Source organism: Schistocerca americana, chromosome 6 (assembly GCF_021461395.2).
Source record: "Schistocerca americana isolate TAMUIC-IGC-003095 chromosome 6, iqSchAmer2.1, whole genome shotgun sequence".
Classification (NCBI taxonomy): domain Eukaryota; kingdom Metazoa; phylum Arthropoda; class Insecta; order Orthoptera; family Acrididae; genus Schistocerca; species Schistocerca americana.
The window spans coordinates 347,266,524-347,284,324 of record NC_060124.1 but is presented as its reverse complement, the minus strand read 5'-3'; the positions used below and the strand labels follow the sequence as shown (position 1 = coordinate 347,284,324).

The window sequence follows — 17,801 nt, the reverse complement described above, 5'->3', positions numbered from 1 at the left end:
CTGGGCATCTATAAGTTGAGGCAAATGCCCAGTATAAATGCCTGTGCAAATGCTCAAAATTCATAAATGCCTGGACATTTATGCAACACTTACAAAAAAAATTTAAACTGATATTCTGTATTGGAACAAGTTTTTTGCAACATATCTATACATTTTTAATGAGGTCAATTCTTGGGGTAATACATAACAAAAAAGAAAACAAAACTCAAGTTTAAAAGTAATTTCTGAAATAAATCATAGTTTATATTAAGTAGATAGGCTGCAGGTAGTATTTTTACTTATAGCCTACTACACTACTGCAGAAAAAAGTTTATACATGATTTTAATTAGGAATAAGTCATGTGCTGATTCAGATTCTGTGACTCCAAGAATCGCTGGTTGTCTAGGAATTGACTAGTATCGGAATTGAACAATTCCAGTGTCTTCGGCATCAATTCTTTGTTATTAAATCTTTTTTATGTTAGTGTTCTCATTTTATCTTCACAGCAGTGCAGTCATACGAAAGTAGATAAAGACAGAAACAGAACAGAAAACTATAGTCTGTATCAAATGTCACTAAATGTCACAATAAAGCTTCCCCCCTCCCCTCTGAAAACAGTTTAACATTTAAGGATACATTTATTATCAAGAAACACATGCCAGCCGTTTAACATGTTCAGTAATAATTTTGCTATCAATAATCATTCTTCAGTAATATTCAGACATGGATTATAAAGTGTGTGGCATTACAAAGTGATGATGTCACAGCAATGCATTTTTATACCAGCTTATCATAACAAATCTGTTCAACGTAGTGTGTGTGTGTGTGTGTGTGTGTGTCAAAGAGAGAGAGAGAGAGAGAGAGAGAGAGAGAGAGAGTGAATAAAGAGTAGAACTGGTAAAAATAAAAAGGACACTGTAAATGATAAGCTGCTGGAACACTCGTCCTTCCTTGGTACAGCAAGTTATAATGCTAGTAAAAATATATATACCTTCTCCCTTCTTTCCTCTTGTTCTTAGTAATAAATGCAATGAATGATATAAGTATGTGCTAATTTAAACATCTACTAACTTCTAGTATTAGGAATATTGTCCCATCCCTTATTTTAATTGGTAAGTTATACATTCTAGCAATACAAACTTTAAAAAGTGCTTTTTTTTATAAATGTCCATATTTTGGACATTTAAAGCTGCTTTGGGCAATTTCCCGAGCAAATTCTCATTTATAAATGTCCTGCTCACTGGACATTTGCCTGGCCCACATCACTATTCATGTCCAAGCATTACTTATTTATTTGAATAGCAGAGTATAGAACCTTGGGAGCTGTGAACAATTTAAATCAAGCCTACTACACAGGAGAAAAAAAGCACTATGAATGTAACAGCACAGCTGAATGACAATGCACTACTGTTTCCTGAGGCAGCAGTTTTAAATAAAGACTACAAATCAATTATGAGTTTGTTGCACAGTATGACTGCTGTTATACATTCACCCTGGTGCTTAATGTACAGCAGTTTCACATGAATATAAGTGATGAATGTTTTACACGTTAAGAGCTGTTTATTTTATACAATACTGAAAGCTGATTGGATTGTTACATAATGCTTAGAAAATATTGAAATTCTGAATCCTTTCAAATCAAAGTAAAATGAACTTGTTTAAAAATGGAGCAGTATCTGCTAAACTTACCTTGAAAAAGTCCGCAAACATGCAAGTTCTTCCAAATCCCACAGTGAAACAAGAGCATCAGCCGATCCTGTAGCAAAATATTTGCCTGTAGGATCTAGTTCAATGCAAATACAAGTTCCAGGATGTGCTTTCAACACATGTTGTAGTTCTAGGTCTGGATAACTGTCAAACAGAATTTTTAGCTATAGGTTAGTATAAACTCATGGGGGGGGGGGGGGAGGGGGGGGGGGAACCAACCTACAGCTTATTCACTTGCTTTTTTTTTATGTACAGTGTGTATCAGATGTCCTTCAACAAACTTTATGGATGGATTCCTCACACCAAAGCAATAAAAAACGGCATATAAATATAAACAAGTGAGGTTTGTAACCAACAATTAAAATCTTTTCTGATAGATAATCAAGTTATATCATCAGTACAAGTCATCTGCTGACACCACATTGTCTCAATAATACTGTCCTCTTAACAATGTAAGAAAACACAGATTGCTGCTTACCATAAAGAAAACATGTTAAGTTGGAGACAGGCACAATTAAAACACACTTACATGAAGCTTTCGGCCACAGCCTTCCCCAATAAAAGTGAGACACAACACCATTCATACACACAAGGGTGTGTCTCTCTTTTACTGATGAAGCTGTAGCCGAAAGCTTTATATAAGTGTCTTTTAACTGTGCCTGTCTGCAATTTAATGTGTTCTTTATGGTAAGTAGCAATCTGACTTTTCCTACACTGTTGATATTCCTACCTGGAGTTTCCATTGTTTGATACTGTGCTGATATGGAGACACGATCACCTCTGACATTTGAAATTAGTCTGTCTTGCATATTTCGTGTGGTGCCATAGTGGTGGCGGTGGTGGTTGTTGTTTGCTGACAGTGCTGTACTAACTGCCAATCAGGTTTCTGTACTTTCAGTCATATTTAAGCAAATTTTCACCAACATTCATGGACAGATCAAAATTCTCATGATACCATTAAGACTAAGTACCATCAGCAGTGTAAGATTAATGTGTGTCTTGCAATCGCAGGTGACCGTCTGGTAAGTTACATATTCTCTCAGAATGTTTTATGGGTGCTGTCTACAAGCACTTTATTTAGAACACTTCCAGACTTGTTAGCACACTGGACTCGTATTCGGGAGGACGACGGTTCAATCCCGTCTCCAGCCATCCTGATTTAGGTTTTCCGTGATTTCCCTAAATCGTTTCAGGCAAATGCCGGGATGGTTCCTTTGAAAGGGCACGGCCGATTTCCTTCCCAATCCTTCCCTAATCCGAGCTTGCGCTCCGTCTCTACTGACCTCGTTGTCGACGGGACGTTAAACACTAACCACCACCACCACTTCCAGACTTGCAACAGGGCGAGCCCCTGCATGTAAGAGGAAGCATGTGTTTTATGCTCAATGGAGTTCCAATACACTGCAGTCACAATATTCAAGATGCACTGTCCTGATTCGTATATGTACTTAGTATTCGTACTGAGTAAGAGGACTAACAGCTTACTTAACTGGCCTAGTACACACCAACCAAAACCCCCAGCAGCGCTCAAATTTCTGAATTCATGGCCTGAAATTTGATCCACCTTACACACCCAAAAGGGAGGGTTTGAGCCGCATGGAATGAGTGAAAACGAGAACTGACATATTTATAGCATTCTTTTTCATTATACTTGCCTGTGATTCAACACATCCTCTATCAATCTACTCTTCCCATATTTCTGTTATGCCATCCTTAACTTTCCATTATTTGATTTTACTCAGCATTCTTATGATATGAGGCACATTTCAGTACCTTCCCTATGTAACACTTGGAACCTCATGTCCCTCCAGTTCAACTTTGTATTTGGGCATGACATTTACCTATTTTCTTTTCTAATTTTTGTGGGTGCTTTTCCTCTTTTGCATAGGTGTGCTTTATAATTGCTTCCAAGTATTACTTATAATTTTCAGATTCCAACAACACCCCATGTTATAGACATCACATTTTTACTTTCCCTGTTGATTCACAGTGTTCCTCCTTCCCAACCCACAAGGCTTGAGGAGGTCCTTGTGACTCATTCTTAATTCCTGATAATTCTCATGACAGCAGCTAAGCTGACCGTGTTAATGAATAAAGACAGACAGAGAAATCTTTACTGTTAGTAAATGGTCCCTAGTCACAAAATACATTCCTCAATTAGTTGGAAGAAGAAACTCTGCTTGCGACAGCTAGGAAAATAGTAAGAGTCCAGTTTTTTTTTTAACATCAATGATCAGGGAACACACTCTAAATCTTTACTGACACATACTTTCAGAAATTATTTCACTGTTATGTACTTTTTTAACAGTCTGGCACTAATATGATAATGAAACAGTGTGTATTGCACAAATGAGCCAAAGGAAACATCCAAGTTTGCCAGTAAAATTGTACATGTAATCTGTCTTCCGGTGTAACATCAAGTGCCGGAACGTCAGCCCAAAATGCTGCAGCAGAGAAGGCTATGAGATGACATAAGCCAATAGGACACTGACTAGGACCACACCACGACCGGAGCGGCCCCTATAAGAAGAGCATATAAGGACTGTTCTGCCAAGCCTTGGCCGCACTAGAAGATGCGCACTAGAAAACGAGCCATGACTTGTGATCTGTATTAGTTGCTTGCATGGAAATTGTATCTATTGAAGGACATTGATTATTTGCGTATCGCTATTTGCTTGCGACACCTACTGCAAAAAGGCAAAGTTAAGTATTGTCAATTCAATTTACTGTAATGAACTCCATTAATAAGATTTGTTTGAACGTTGTCTAGTTATCTGAGAAAACAGTTTCCAAGACACCCTATGTTAGATACGCGGGTAGGATCTCACAATCTGAATCACTGAATGTAAAAAGGGGCCCCTGAGATAAACCCAATGGACTATTTGCTAAATAACATTTACAATAATGCTCCTTTCATTAAAATTAAAATTGAGCACTACTCACAGATGTAAGTACATCTAGGGGAAAGGTCTCTTTTTGGGATCCTTACATCCCCGAAACCCTAAGTATGCAAAGTCAAAAACTGCAGTTTTCAGAAAATGTGGTGCTTTCTGAGTAAAATCACATTAATATCGTAAAAGGTAAAAAATACACAATTTGTAAATTAGGTTGTTTGAGCAGTTTAAATACATTGGAAAGAGAAGCTGGCTGTCACTCACCTAACAGACAGTGTGATGCAGGGGGCAACTGTAAATGAAGAGAAACAACATAATTAGCTTGCTCTTTTCTCTTTTGCTTAGCAAAGAAGCAATGTACGAAAAAAGCTGAATCTAATGGAGAGGAGAGTCTGTTTATAGCGAGAATAAATCACTTGCTTGTTATTTATTAGACTGGCTTACTGGAAGTCTGAATCAGTACATATTAAGAACTGGGAATTTGACGAGTAGTTTGCCCATTCAAAGATTACAGAATGAACAGCTGCATTTTGGTTTGAGCACATCAGTAATTAATTGCAGTGAGCAGAATGAGGTTCTGAATAGTTTGGTAACTTGGACAGATGGTCCAAGACGGGAAAATGATCACTAGGGAATTCCTGAATGTGGGTTTCAATGTGTTACAAAATTCCAAGCGGGAACACTGAATAGAAAGCACCTAAGATGTATGATTAAAATTTTGAAGGTGCTAGTTTGCAGTTTGACTTAGGAAGCTTTTGCGGTACCTCCTTTAGAATACACCATGTCCTCTGTGTGTAAGTGGGACCACAGGTCTACTACATTTCAGATGCACTCTGTTATGCCAGTAGGAGTGGTCACAACACATAATAGCTGGAGCAGGTACAATGGCAGCTAATCTGTGATAACCCCACAAGGCTTCGCCTGGGGGCTCCAGCATGTTTCCACATAAAACTCTCACCAAATGTGATCGAGTTGGAATTTCCACCAAATCATACTCACCAACATTTAATGCACACACCAGTGCATGCAAACCTAGAGTACCTGATTTTCTAAACTTATCCTTAATGTTAAAAATGTGCAGATTATTTATGTGTTTGGCCACAAACAAAATAACCAAGCTAATGTAATAATTTGTGAGTAGATATTCATTTTAATATTTAGTGTTTGATGTAATTTTGATAAGCATTTAAGTGTCGTCTATATAAAACTCTTTTAATTAATATTGGCCAATTGGTCCACAAGTTGTATAAAATTGGAATGTAATTACATCACTAGGACAGAGTGGCATGGTAGGGAAGAGACAATACCAACAGCCAATAGGAAGGAAGTTAAAAGAATTAGTAGGGCAAGACATGATAAGATGGGCTCGCTTTTGGAGATGTAGGGGGAACTTTGTGTTTAGAGGTTACAGGGTGGGGAGCTCTATCTTTAGGATATGATTTGGTAACATTTATGTGGCTGATTCTGGGTGGTAAGCAGCTGCGTAGTGCAAGTGTCGGGACTTTGATTATTTCACAATTCCATCGCGACTTGGAATTTTCTGCAAATGAGACCGCAGATGCACTTAACAGTTTTCCTAGGGAGGTACACTGATAAGATATCAAGGAACTAACAGTGCAATCAGTTATTTGTGAATCACAAGTGGCACTTTGAGTCTGTTTCTTGGGAATTTGGCTGCTAGTCCGAGTTTTTACTGGGATACCTAGTGCCACTACAAAAGTTATGATTTCTTGAATAAACTAGTGAATTTCAAATGTACACCTTGTGTACGATAACATCAAATCCAGCTCTACTCATTTATTTATACCGCAGTTGACAGGTCTGCAAAGAACTTATAAACTTGCGACTTTTTTTAAAAATCGGAACTGTTTTGCATCGGTTTGTGATCAGTCTCTAGACTACAACAAGTGGGCCAAAATCAATACACGTAAATCTGATAGTGTATTTATGTCCCCTCCCAAAGATATCTTTATCTAAACATAGTGGTAGCTACTAGCATGGTGACGTGTAAAGATATAAGAGCCCTCCACAAGAAAGGTGCTGTGAGCTACAGAATGTTTTACTGGGCACAATTTGTGTAACAGTTTGTAGGCACTTATGGCCTTCTAGCCTGAGAATCATCTAACCTTAATAGTTATGAAGCTTGAGGATTAATGGAGTGATTTTTTACATGTGGTAAGGTATTTGCAAAGGCGAAACTTAAGGAAATCTTCCTGAATTCCTCATTTTAGTCTGTGTGTGTGTGTGTGTGTGTGTGTGTGTGTGTGTGTGTGAGAGAGAGAGAGAGAGAGAGAGAGAGAGAGAGAGAGAGAGAGAGAGAGAGATTAAGTGACTTCAATGGAGCGAAGGTGGGAGTACTGCTACATATAAATGCCATCTTTCAGCAACAGTCAAATGTGTGATTGGGAGTGTTTTAGAAACATTATAAATTACCATTTATCTTCAAGGTAAATTTCAACTCTATGAAACATGTTTTGGATCTGTGTGTTTTTTGACACTTTATATTTCCTTTGCTCAACAGTTACAGCTCTAGATAACTGTGTTCTGCGCATTTAACTATAGCATGCTTTCAATATACACCTAAAATTATTTAAGAAAATCACACAAAAAAGTTAGGAGAGAATACTGGTATTTCCAAACAAGTCATTCTCAACAAGGCTTAAACCCATTAACTAGAATACTTCATTGCCAGTAGAGATGACAAGCATGAAATATAATTATTATTGACATATTGCTTTTGTACTGACCATTCTCTCCATTAGACTTTTGGTTCCTATTATGCATCTTTACCTGTCAAACAAATCCAAATGATGATTTCACGGGGCTTTTTCTTTATTTTATTATTATTTTTTAACTAACTGCGTCTCTCTTGCCATAAGCCTCAGCTGCTGTTGGAGTGGTGACTTGACTCACTTCTCTTTCTCAGAGTATTATGTGTAGGGAGACAGCCATATAATACTGATGTACCTTAATATATGTATGCAACCTTGGCCATTTGTAAGAAAAAACAGATTACTTTCTTTATTCCATGCAATTTCATTTACTTCAAAATGAAACTGTTCTTCTGCCTTTATCTTGTGAGTACGGGTATCTATGAATGTCACCAAGTCCTCTTTATTCCCAACAGCGATAGTATTGCCATCTGGTGCCCAAGCAATGTTGATGTTTTCACCTAGAACATTTACAAAATGAAACAAAATGCCACATCTGAACGCATTATGCACAAAACATTTACAACTGTTTTTGTTTTAAGACGTTTTGTGTACCCTTTGTCAAGATTGTAGCGGCACATTTCTGGGTTCTGGTGTCCCATATTCTAACACTTTTATCACCACTTGCTGTACTTAAGAGATCAGTATTAGAGGCATGCCAACACAGCTGGTCTACGCTACCACCATGCCCTCGGAAGGTGAACTCCTTATTCTGTAAAAGAAAAAGTACATTTATAACTTTTGGTAAAATATCAGTACTGCAGTGATAGATAAGTGATGGTAGAATCAAACACTGGAAAATCCAGGATGGCATGTAACACTATTGTGGAAAGGATATTTGCTACTCACCATATAACAGAGATGCTGAGTCACAGATAGGGACAACAAAAAGACTGTCACAATATAAGCTTTCGGACAACAAGGCCTTTGTCTCGCATCTAGGTCTATACCTACACAATATACTTGTCCATTCCTACACAACCCCTGCTCCCAACCCCTTATCTCATGGCTCACATCCCTGCAATAGACCTAGATGCAATACCTGTCCCATACATCCTCCCACAACCACCTACTCCAGTCTGGTCACAAACATCACCTAGCCCATCAAAGGCAGCGCTACCTGTGAAACCAGTCATGTGATCTACAAGCTAAGCTGCAACCACTGTGCTACATTCTATGTGGGCATGACAACCAACAAGCTGTCTGCCAGCATGAATGGCCACCGACAAACTCTGGCCAAAAAACAACTGGACCACCCCGTTGCTGAACACACCGCCAAACATGACTTTCTTCATTTCAATGACTGCTTCACGGCCTGTGTCATGGATCCTTCCCACCAACACCAGGTTTTCTGAATTGCACAGGTGGAAACTCTCCCTGCAATATATCATATGTTCCCGTAACCTTCCCAGCCTCAACCTTCGTTAGTCATTGTCCCCACCCATATAGCCCCTTCCCTGTTCCCATTCCAGCACTACACAGCCCCCTACTCCACCAATGCAGCCAGTCTTCTTACTTCTCTCCTTTCCCATTAACCCCCCCTCCCACTCCCCCCACCTCTCCCTCGCCCTCTGTCTAACCTCCCAACTGGACCTAGCTGCCTTACCCTCTCTCCACCTTGTCCCTGCATGACCCCCACCCCTACCCTGCTATCCCTCTCTCCCTCCCCATCCTAGCCTTCTCCTTACCCACACCTAGTTGCCTCTCTCATCATGCACTGCTGATGCTCATAGTGTGGTTTCTGCTGTCAGAGGCTGTGGTCATGTTTGTGTGTGTGTGTGTGTGTGTGTGTGTGTGTGGTGTTTGTGTGTGTGTGTGTGTGTGTGAGAGAGAGACAGAGAGAGAGAGAGAGAGAGAGAGAGAGAGAGAGAGAGAGAGAGAGCACGCTCACTTGCTCTTGCTGGCCAAAAGCTTATTTTGTGAGAGTTAAAAAAAAAAAAAAAAAAAAAAAAAAAAAAATAATAATCTGTGACTCAGTATCTCCGCTACATGGTGAGTAGCAGCTATCATTTTCAAAATTATTACATGTGATGGTAGATTGGTTGGGGTACCACTGATACTGGAATGTGTTGCCATAATGCATCACTGGAATGAAAATACATTTTTGCAATGCAACAAGGACTGACAGTTTTCTTCCTTCAATGTTAACCGGTCATTTCTGCTATACGCCTCCAACAGCCTTAGCTTTTTTTCACTGTATTTACCCTAATTGGGGAACCCTAAAAATATCTTCCTTGTTCCGCTAACTTACTACCCATAACAAATTGGAGAGACATAACAAAGAAATGCAAAGCAGCCATGATGTAAGAGGTGACTTGAGAACCTCATTGCTGTTCATTTTAGTTACAGAAACCTATCTGGGTGTAAAAAAGAAGCACTGCAACTCCGAAAATTCCAGTTAGTGGTAATGTCACACTGGATTATAGATAGGCATCACAAAAAGATTTTTCGGTCAAAGCCGTGTTCAGAAAGGAAAACACACATACATTCACATAAGCAAGCACACCTCCCACAGACTTGATCCTCATCTCCAGAAGCTCGGATTGGAATGCAACTGTCACATTTAATAAAAGCAACAATCTGGAGGGGGCAGGGATAGTAGGGTACAGGTGGGAGGAGAGAACTGTGCTGTCTTGGGGAGCGCGCACGGCCTAGATGAAGACACGACAAGACTGCCCCCCAGGCGCAGCGTCGGGAGGCTGTGTAGCAGGGAGGTGGGGAGGGGAAAGATGGGCAGGTGTGTTGGCAAAGCGCAGCACACAATGAGGGTGAGGGGACGTAAATAGGGAGGTGGTAGGACAGAGGGGTGGAAACCACTGGGTGCATGCATTGGGGCAGTAGGTTACTGTACGTTAAGGCTGGGATAATTTCAGGAGCAGAGAATGTGTTGTAAAGCTAACTTCCATCTGCACAGTTCAGAAATGCTGGTGGTGGAAGGAAGGATCCAGATGGTCTGGGTTGTGAAGCAGCCACTGAAATCAAGCATGTTATGTTCAGATGCACATTTTGCCACAGGGTGGTCTCCTAAGCTCTTGGGTACAGTTTGGTGGTGGTTGCTCATGCTGGTGACAAGCTGATTGGTAGTCATACCAATACAATAGCTGTGCACTGATTGCAGCAGAGCTGGTATATGATATGGCTGCTTTTACATGTGGCCCAGCCTCTGAGGGGGTAGGTTAAATCTGTGACAGCACTGAAATAGGAAGTGCTGGGGGGGGGGGGAGGGGGGGGGGAATTGGGTTGGTCTTGTACCTGGGTCTTCCACATGGATATGAAACCTGCGGTAAGGGGTTGGGATTGGGAGTGGCATTGGGATGGACTAGGATGTTGTGGAGGTAAGTTGGATGACAGAAAATCACTTTAGGAAGGTTGGGAAGGATGTTGGATAGGATTTCCCTTATTTCAGAGCTTGACAATATGTAATCAAAGCACTGACGAAGGATGTGGTTCAGATGTTCCAGTCGTGGGTGGTACTGGGTGATGAATGTAGTGCTGGATGGCACTGCATGATGAATAGGCACTCGTTTGCAGCTGGTTCTTTGGGGTGGTGGGAGGATTGGAGGTGTGTGGGAAAATGACAAAGGAGAAATGCTTGCAGACCACGTCTCGGGGTTAGAGTTTGTCTGTGAATGCCTTGGTGAGCCCAGCATACTGGGCAAGGGAGTTCTTGTCACATGGAAGGGATGACAGCTGTCAAAACATAGGTACTGTTTTTGGTCGGTAGGTTTAATGTGGACAGAGGTGTGGATGGAGCCATCAGAGAGGAGGTCAATGTCCAGGAAGGTGGGGCATTGGGTTATGGAGGACCAAGTGAAGTGGCTGGGAGAGAAGTGTTGAGGTTGTGAAGGAATGAGGATAGAATGTCATTGCTCTGAATCCAGATCATGAAGACATCATCAATGAAACTGTACGAGACTAAGGGTTTGAGGAAGGTCTCCACTTAGATGGCCCATAAACAGGTTGGCATAGGAAGGTTCCAACCACGTGCCCATGGCTGTGCAGCAGATTTATTTGTAAACCTTCCCTTCATAGGAGAAGTAGTTATGAGTGAGAACAGAGTTGGCAAAGCTTAAGAGGAATGAGGTAGTGGATTTGGATTCTGAAGGATTTGGGATAGGTAGTATTCAATAATGGCAAGGCCATGGGCATAAGGGATGTTAATGTATAGGTAAGTGGTGTGAACAGTGACAAGAGGGGATTCAGAATGTAACAAGGTGGGAATTGTGGAGAGTCAGCGAAGGAAGTGGTTGGTATCACTGATATGGGAAGCTAGATTACGGACCATTGGTTGGAGGTGTTGGTCAGTGAGGTCCAAAATTCTTTCAGTGGGGGCACAATAACCATCTGTATCCTCCTCTCCACCACCAGCTTTTCTGAACTGTCCAGTTATCATTACAACACATTATCTGCTCCTATAATTATAATGGCCTCAACCTACAGTGACCTACTGTCCCTACAGCCTCCACCCAACAGTTTCCGCCCCCTCTGTCCTATCACCTCCTTCTATTTTCATCCCCTCATCCTCATTGTGTGCTGTCCTTTTCCACCGCACCCACCCATCTCTCTCCTTCCGCGCTCCTCACATTTTCCACTCATTGTTGTTCCCTGACCCTCTTCCTTGCCGCACTGCCTCCCAAAGCTGCACCAGGTGGCAGTCTTGTCATGTCTTCATCTAGTACCTGCAGAGAACTCCTCCCTCTCTCACCCTCCAACATGTGTACCCCCTATCTGTTCCCCTTCCTCACCCTCTCCAAACCACTGCTTTCGTTGAACATGACAGTTGCATTCCTGTCCGAGTTGTCAGAGATGGTGGTCACATGTGAGGTGTGCTTGCCCGTGTGAATGAATGTGTGTGTGTTTACTTTTTTTAAAGAAGACTTTGACTGAAAGCTAAATGTGTAACAGTCTTTTCATTGCGCCTGCCTGCAATTCAATGTGTTCAATGTGTAAGTTGCAATCTATCCTTTTCTTTCACTGTTGACGTTCCAACCTGTAGTTTCCACTGTTAGAGAGGAATGTGAACTAGACGGAATAAACAATAAGAAAGACAAAAGAAAGGACAGGAGGAAAGTACTGAATAAAATACTATGAATTTGTTGAGCTCCTGCAGAATAAGAAAAAGTTCACAGCTCACAACAATAAAGTCATGTCATTTACAAACTGCACAGCTCCGCCTTCAGTAGTTACTCTGCACAAAATGCTTGTCGATAAAAAATTAGAGAGCTCATGCCACGTCAAGTGGGTCACATTTAGGAATAATCCCAACCAGACCATCTATAATTCAAATGACATTTTGTAAATGTTCCAAATAAAATAAAGCTAGCTTTGCAAACTTTGAGGTCCAGATACAGAAAATTGAGTGTTATAGGAGGTCTTCGGTATAGGATTACAAAATGTGTGACCTCAACGACAGTTTTGGCCAAATTTATGTTGTCTCAAAATGGAAAATAATATTAGTTAGCAAAATATTTTAAAGAGATGCGCAGTTATACCAAACTGCAGTAGTTATTTGTGTCTATTCAAAGTGCTATTAAGAATTTTTTCCTTCTCCTTGCCAGTTTAAGCTTACTAGCTTTTACTGAGAATTCTGACCAAAACTGTAAATTCAGAAGCCTCTGCAACATCAAACCAATTTTTTTAAAGCAAGTGTTAACATCTGCAAATTTCAATATTTGAAGAAACTCACTCTGTAGGTTACCATTATTACCACACTACTGGCATTGTTGATTATTAGAATTTTGCTGTACATATGTATCTGACTTAAACCTACCTACACTACAATCTGCTGAAAAATTTTACATTGTACTTGACAAATCTTGCACTTTACGTAACCTTATGACTCTTATTTTGAGACTTTCTTAGATTTTAGAAGAGAACGGCCAAACTTGGCACATATGAGTTGACACTTTCTACAGTTTCCATTATTTCATCAGCATTTGAATCCTTTGAAGAGGATAACAGAGCAGCAAGTTTCTTATGAACTGCATTCTGGCAAACTGAGCACAACTGCAGGTGAATTTTTTAAATTCAGCTGCTCTTGCTTTATTAAGAGCACATCATCTATTTTAATGACAATATTTGTTCTTGAAAAAGGATTGCAGCAGTGATTTTTGCAAAAATTCAAATTGAGTGAGAAGCAATGCTCCATTATAGAAGTGGATCACTAAACTGTTGGTACGTAAACAGGCCTGATGAAAGTAGGCTAACTTCAGAATTTGGCCCAGAGGGCCACACAATACCAATTGGCCACTGTTTCATCCTCTGCCACATGGCATCAGTTGGATGCAGTATGGAGTTTCAACTCATTGCTTTCTGAGTCGTCATCAGCTACCGAGACCATTGGGCTGCTGCTTCTCAACTGGTCTCCAGAGGCAGAGTGGATTCTGTTCCACTCCCTTTTTTTTAAAAAAAACTGATAGTACTGGGAACTGAACTTGGCTCTTCCGCATGCCTGTCAGGTATGTTGGTCATGCATCTACGGAGGCAATACAAATAAAGGATGATCACACTCTCAATTAGCCAAACAACCAAATGTGAAGTCAGGGCAAACATCTGGAGCTACTAGTCTACCACTGAATAATTTTACTTAGACAACCCTGTGCTATAACACACTGAAGCTGCCTAGTAGACACAACATTCTATTTTTATTGCAGGCCAGACAACTTAATTGACAATAAACTACTCAGTGCGTTCTTCAACTCGAAAGAGACTAATTTCTTGGTTACAATGGTTCTGCTAGATACACATAAAAAGCAAAAATGTATCCAAAATTACAGCATGTTAAATGTAAGTTGATACATTTAGGAAGAGGGAGCAGAGGAAGCCTGGCGCCCACACAGACTGCCACAGGATGGGGAGATGTGCAGGGGGAACAAGCCATGCCTGGCCGCTGCAGTGCTCAGATCACAAACTGCACTTAATGCTCCCATGAAAGAAGTAAAAATTCACTTACATCTTGTTCATAAATAAAACTAAAATCATCTTACATACTGACATGAATAATAAAGATCCAGCAATTATGTACACTTACTGCAAGGAAAGATCCTTCTGAATCTGCTTAGTGTATTCATCTCTTGGTCTCCCTCTATTATTTTTACCCTCCATGCCTCCCTCGAATACTAATTTGGTGATCCCTTGATGCCTCCGAACGTGTCCTACCAACCGATCCCTTCTTTTAGTCAGGTTGTGCCACAAATTCCTCTTCTCCCCAATTCTATTCAGTACCTCCTCATTACTTATGTGATCTACCCATCTCATCTTCAGCATTCTTCTGTAGCACTGCATTTCAAAAGCTTTCATTCTCTTCTTGTCTAAACTATTTATTGTCCATGTTTCACTTCCATACATGGCTACATTCCATACAAGTACTTTCACAAAAGACTCCCTGACACTTACATCTATATTCAATGTTAACAAATTTCTCTTCTTCAAAAATGATTTTTTTGCCATTGCCAGTCTACATTTTACATCCTCTCTCCTTCGGCCATTGTCAGTTATTTTGCTGCCCAAAAAGCAAAACACATTTACTACTTTAGCTGTCTCATTTCCTAACCTAATTCCCTTAGCATCACCCGAATTTTATTTGACTAAATTCCATTGTCCTTGTTTTGCTTTTGTTGATGTTCATCTTATACCCTCCTTTCAAGACACTGTCCATTCTGTTCAACTGCTCTTCCAAGCCCTTTGCTGTATCTGACAGAATTACAATGTCATCGGCAAATCTCAAAGTTTTTATTTCTTTCAAAGAACTTTAATTCCTACTCTTTTTTTTGTTGTTTCCTTTACTGCTTTTTCAATATACAGACAGAACAACACCGGGGATAGGCTACAGTCCCGTCTCACTCCCTTCCTCCCTTTCATACTCCCTGACTCTTATAACTGCTGTCTAGTTTCTGTATGACTTGCAAATACCCTTTTGCTTCCTGTATTTTACCCCTGCTACCTTCAGAATTTCCAAGAGAGTATTCCAGTCAACATTGTCAAAAGATTTCTTTAAGTCTAAAAATACTATAAATGTAGGTTTGTCTTTCCTTAATCCATCTTCTAAGACAAGTTGTAAGGTCAGTATTGCCTCGCATGTTCCTACATTTTTCAGGAATCCAAATTGATCTTCCCCGAGATTGACTTCTACCAGTTTTCCAGTCATCTGTAAAGATTTTGTGTTAGTATTTTGCAATCATAACTTATTAAACTGATAGTTCGATAATTTTCACACCTCTCAGCAACTGCTTGCTTTGGAATCGTAATTACTACATTCTTCTTGAAGTCTGAGGCTATTTTGCCTGTCTCACACATCTTGCACACCAGATGGAAGAGTTTTGTCATGGCTGGCTATCAGTAGAGCCGACAGAATATCATCTACCCCTGGGGCCTTGTTTCGACTTAGATCTTTCAGAGCTCTGCGAAATTCTCCTTGCAGTATTATATCTCCTCTCCCATCTTCATCTGCGTCCACTTTCCTTTCTATAATATTGCCTTATAGTTCATCTTCCTTGTATAGGTACTCAATATATTCCTTCCACCTTTCAGCTTTCCCTTTTTTGCTTAGGACTCATCTTCCATCTGAGCTATTGTTATTCATACAGCCGCTTCTCTTTTTCCTGAAGGCCTTTTTAATTTTCCTGTATGTGGTATATATCTTTCCCCACGTGAAATATGCTTCTAAATCTTTACATTTGTCCTCTAGCCATTCCTGCTTAAGCCATTTTGCACTTCCTTTCAGTCTCATTTTTTCAGTGCTTGTACTCCCTTCTGCCTGTTTCATTTGCTGCATTTTAAAATTTTCTCCTTTCCTGAATTAAATCAAATATCTCTTGTGTTATCCAAGGATATCTACTAGGCCTATTCTTTTTACTTATTTGATCCTCTGCTGCCTTCACTATTTCATTTCTTAAAGCTACTACTATATTCCTTTCCCCTGTTCTAGTCAACTGTTGTCTAATGCTCCCTCTGAAATTCTCAACAACCTCTGGTTCTTTCAACTTATCAAGTCCCATCTCCTTAATCTTCTACCTTTTTGCAATTTCTTAAGTTTTAAATTGGTGTCAGAGACCACATTTGTTCCTGTAAATGTCTTACAATTCAAGATCTGGTTCCTCAATCTCTGTCTAATCATTACATAATCAATCTGAAAACTTCCCATGTCTCCAGGTCTCTTCCACATATACATCTTTCTTTTATTATTATAAAACCAAGTGTCAGCGATGATTATGTTATACTCTGTGTAAAATTCTACCAGGTGGATTCCTCTTCCATCACTTTCCACCAGTCCTATTCAGCTACTATTTTTCCTTCTCTTCATTTTCTTATTATCGAATTCCAGTCCCTCATCACAATTAACTTTTCGTCTGCTGTAACTATCTGAATAATTTCTTCTGTCTCATCATACATTTCTTAAGTCTCATGACCATCTGTGGAGCTAGTTGGCATACAGTCTTGTACTAACTGTGGCAGGTGGGGGCTTCATGTCTATCTTGGCTATTATAATGTGATCGCTATGCTGTTCATAGTAGCTTACCTGTATTCCTCTGTTTTTTCAAATGGTTCAAATGGCTCTGAGCACTATGCGACTTAACTGCTGAGGTCATCAGTCGCCTAGAACTTAGAACTAATTAAACCTAACTAACCTAAGGACATCACACACATCCATACCCGAGGCAGGATTCGAACCTGCGACTGTAGCGGTCGCTCGGCTCCAGACTGTAGCGCCCAGAACTGCACGGCCACTCCGGCCGGCCCTCTGTTTTTTATTCATGATTAAACTCACTTCTGTATTACCCCTATCTGATAATATATTTATAACCGTGTATTCACCTGACCAGAAGTCCTGTTCCTCCTGCCACCACACTTCACTAATTTTAAGAGATCTTAAGGTTTGCATTTCAAAGCCCTTTTTACCAGACAATCTTTTCTTGTTATGATCTATGCCACTTCCTCCCACAATATGGAAAGCAAAGAGCTTGCAGTAGAAGATATTTGCTTCACAGTGACAAACATGAAGAAGCAATGAAGCGCTCATAGCTCACTAAGGTATGCCCAGGGTTACTACACATTTTTAGTTGAAATCATTCCTGTCATAACCCAAAATATTGAACATTCCTCCTGGAAGACCCTGTAGCATAAATCTAAAACATCTATCAAACATGAAATACAATTATACTTTGGAAATACTTGACAGTATTACCCTCCAACTATTTTCTTAAAAATTTATCCTGAGAGAATGCAAAAACAAACAAAATATTTTCTGGTACAAAATCATCTACTCTTTATAATTAAACAAAAATAAAAATACAATGTGATAGCATATAGTTATACAACATAAAAGTATACAAACAACTGATAATTTTTTTTGATAGTTTGATTATTAGTTAATAACTTCTAAAATAATAATAAATAACTGCTGTCCTTTGGCAGAGATGATAACAAGCATCTCTACAACTACATCTACATCATACTCTGCAAGCCACCTAATGGTGTGTGGTGGAGGGTACTTTCAGTACCACTATCTGA

The 17,801-nt window shown here is 39.9% G+C and overlaps 1 protein-coding gene across 1 annotated transcript in view; it reads right to left on the bottom strand.

Annotated features, from left to right (window-relative positions):
- LOC124619482 (THO complex subunit 3) overlaps nt 1-17,801 on the bottom strand; it is a 54,986-nt gene that overhangs the window by 27,553 nt on the left and 9,632 nt on the right. The window contains exons 2-4 of the mRNA XM_047145896.1: nt 7,848-8,004; nt 7,549-7,753; nt 1,670-1,831 (exon numbers count right to left, since the gene is read on the bottom strand). Of these exons, the coding sequence (XP_047001852.1) occupies nt 1,670-1,831; nt 7,549-7,753; nt 7,848-8,004 (524 nt within the window). The remainder of the gene's footprint in view (nt 1-1,669; nt 1,832-7,548; nt 7,754-7,847; nt 8,005-17,801) is intronic.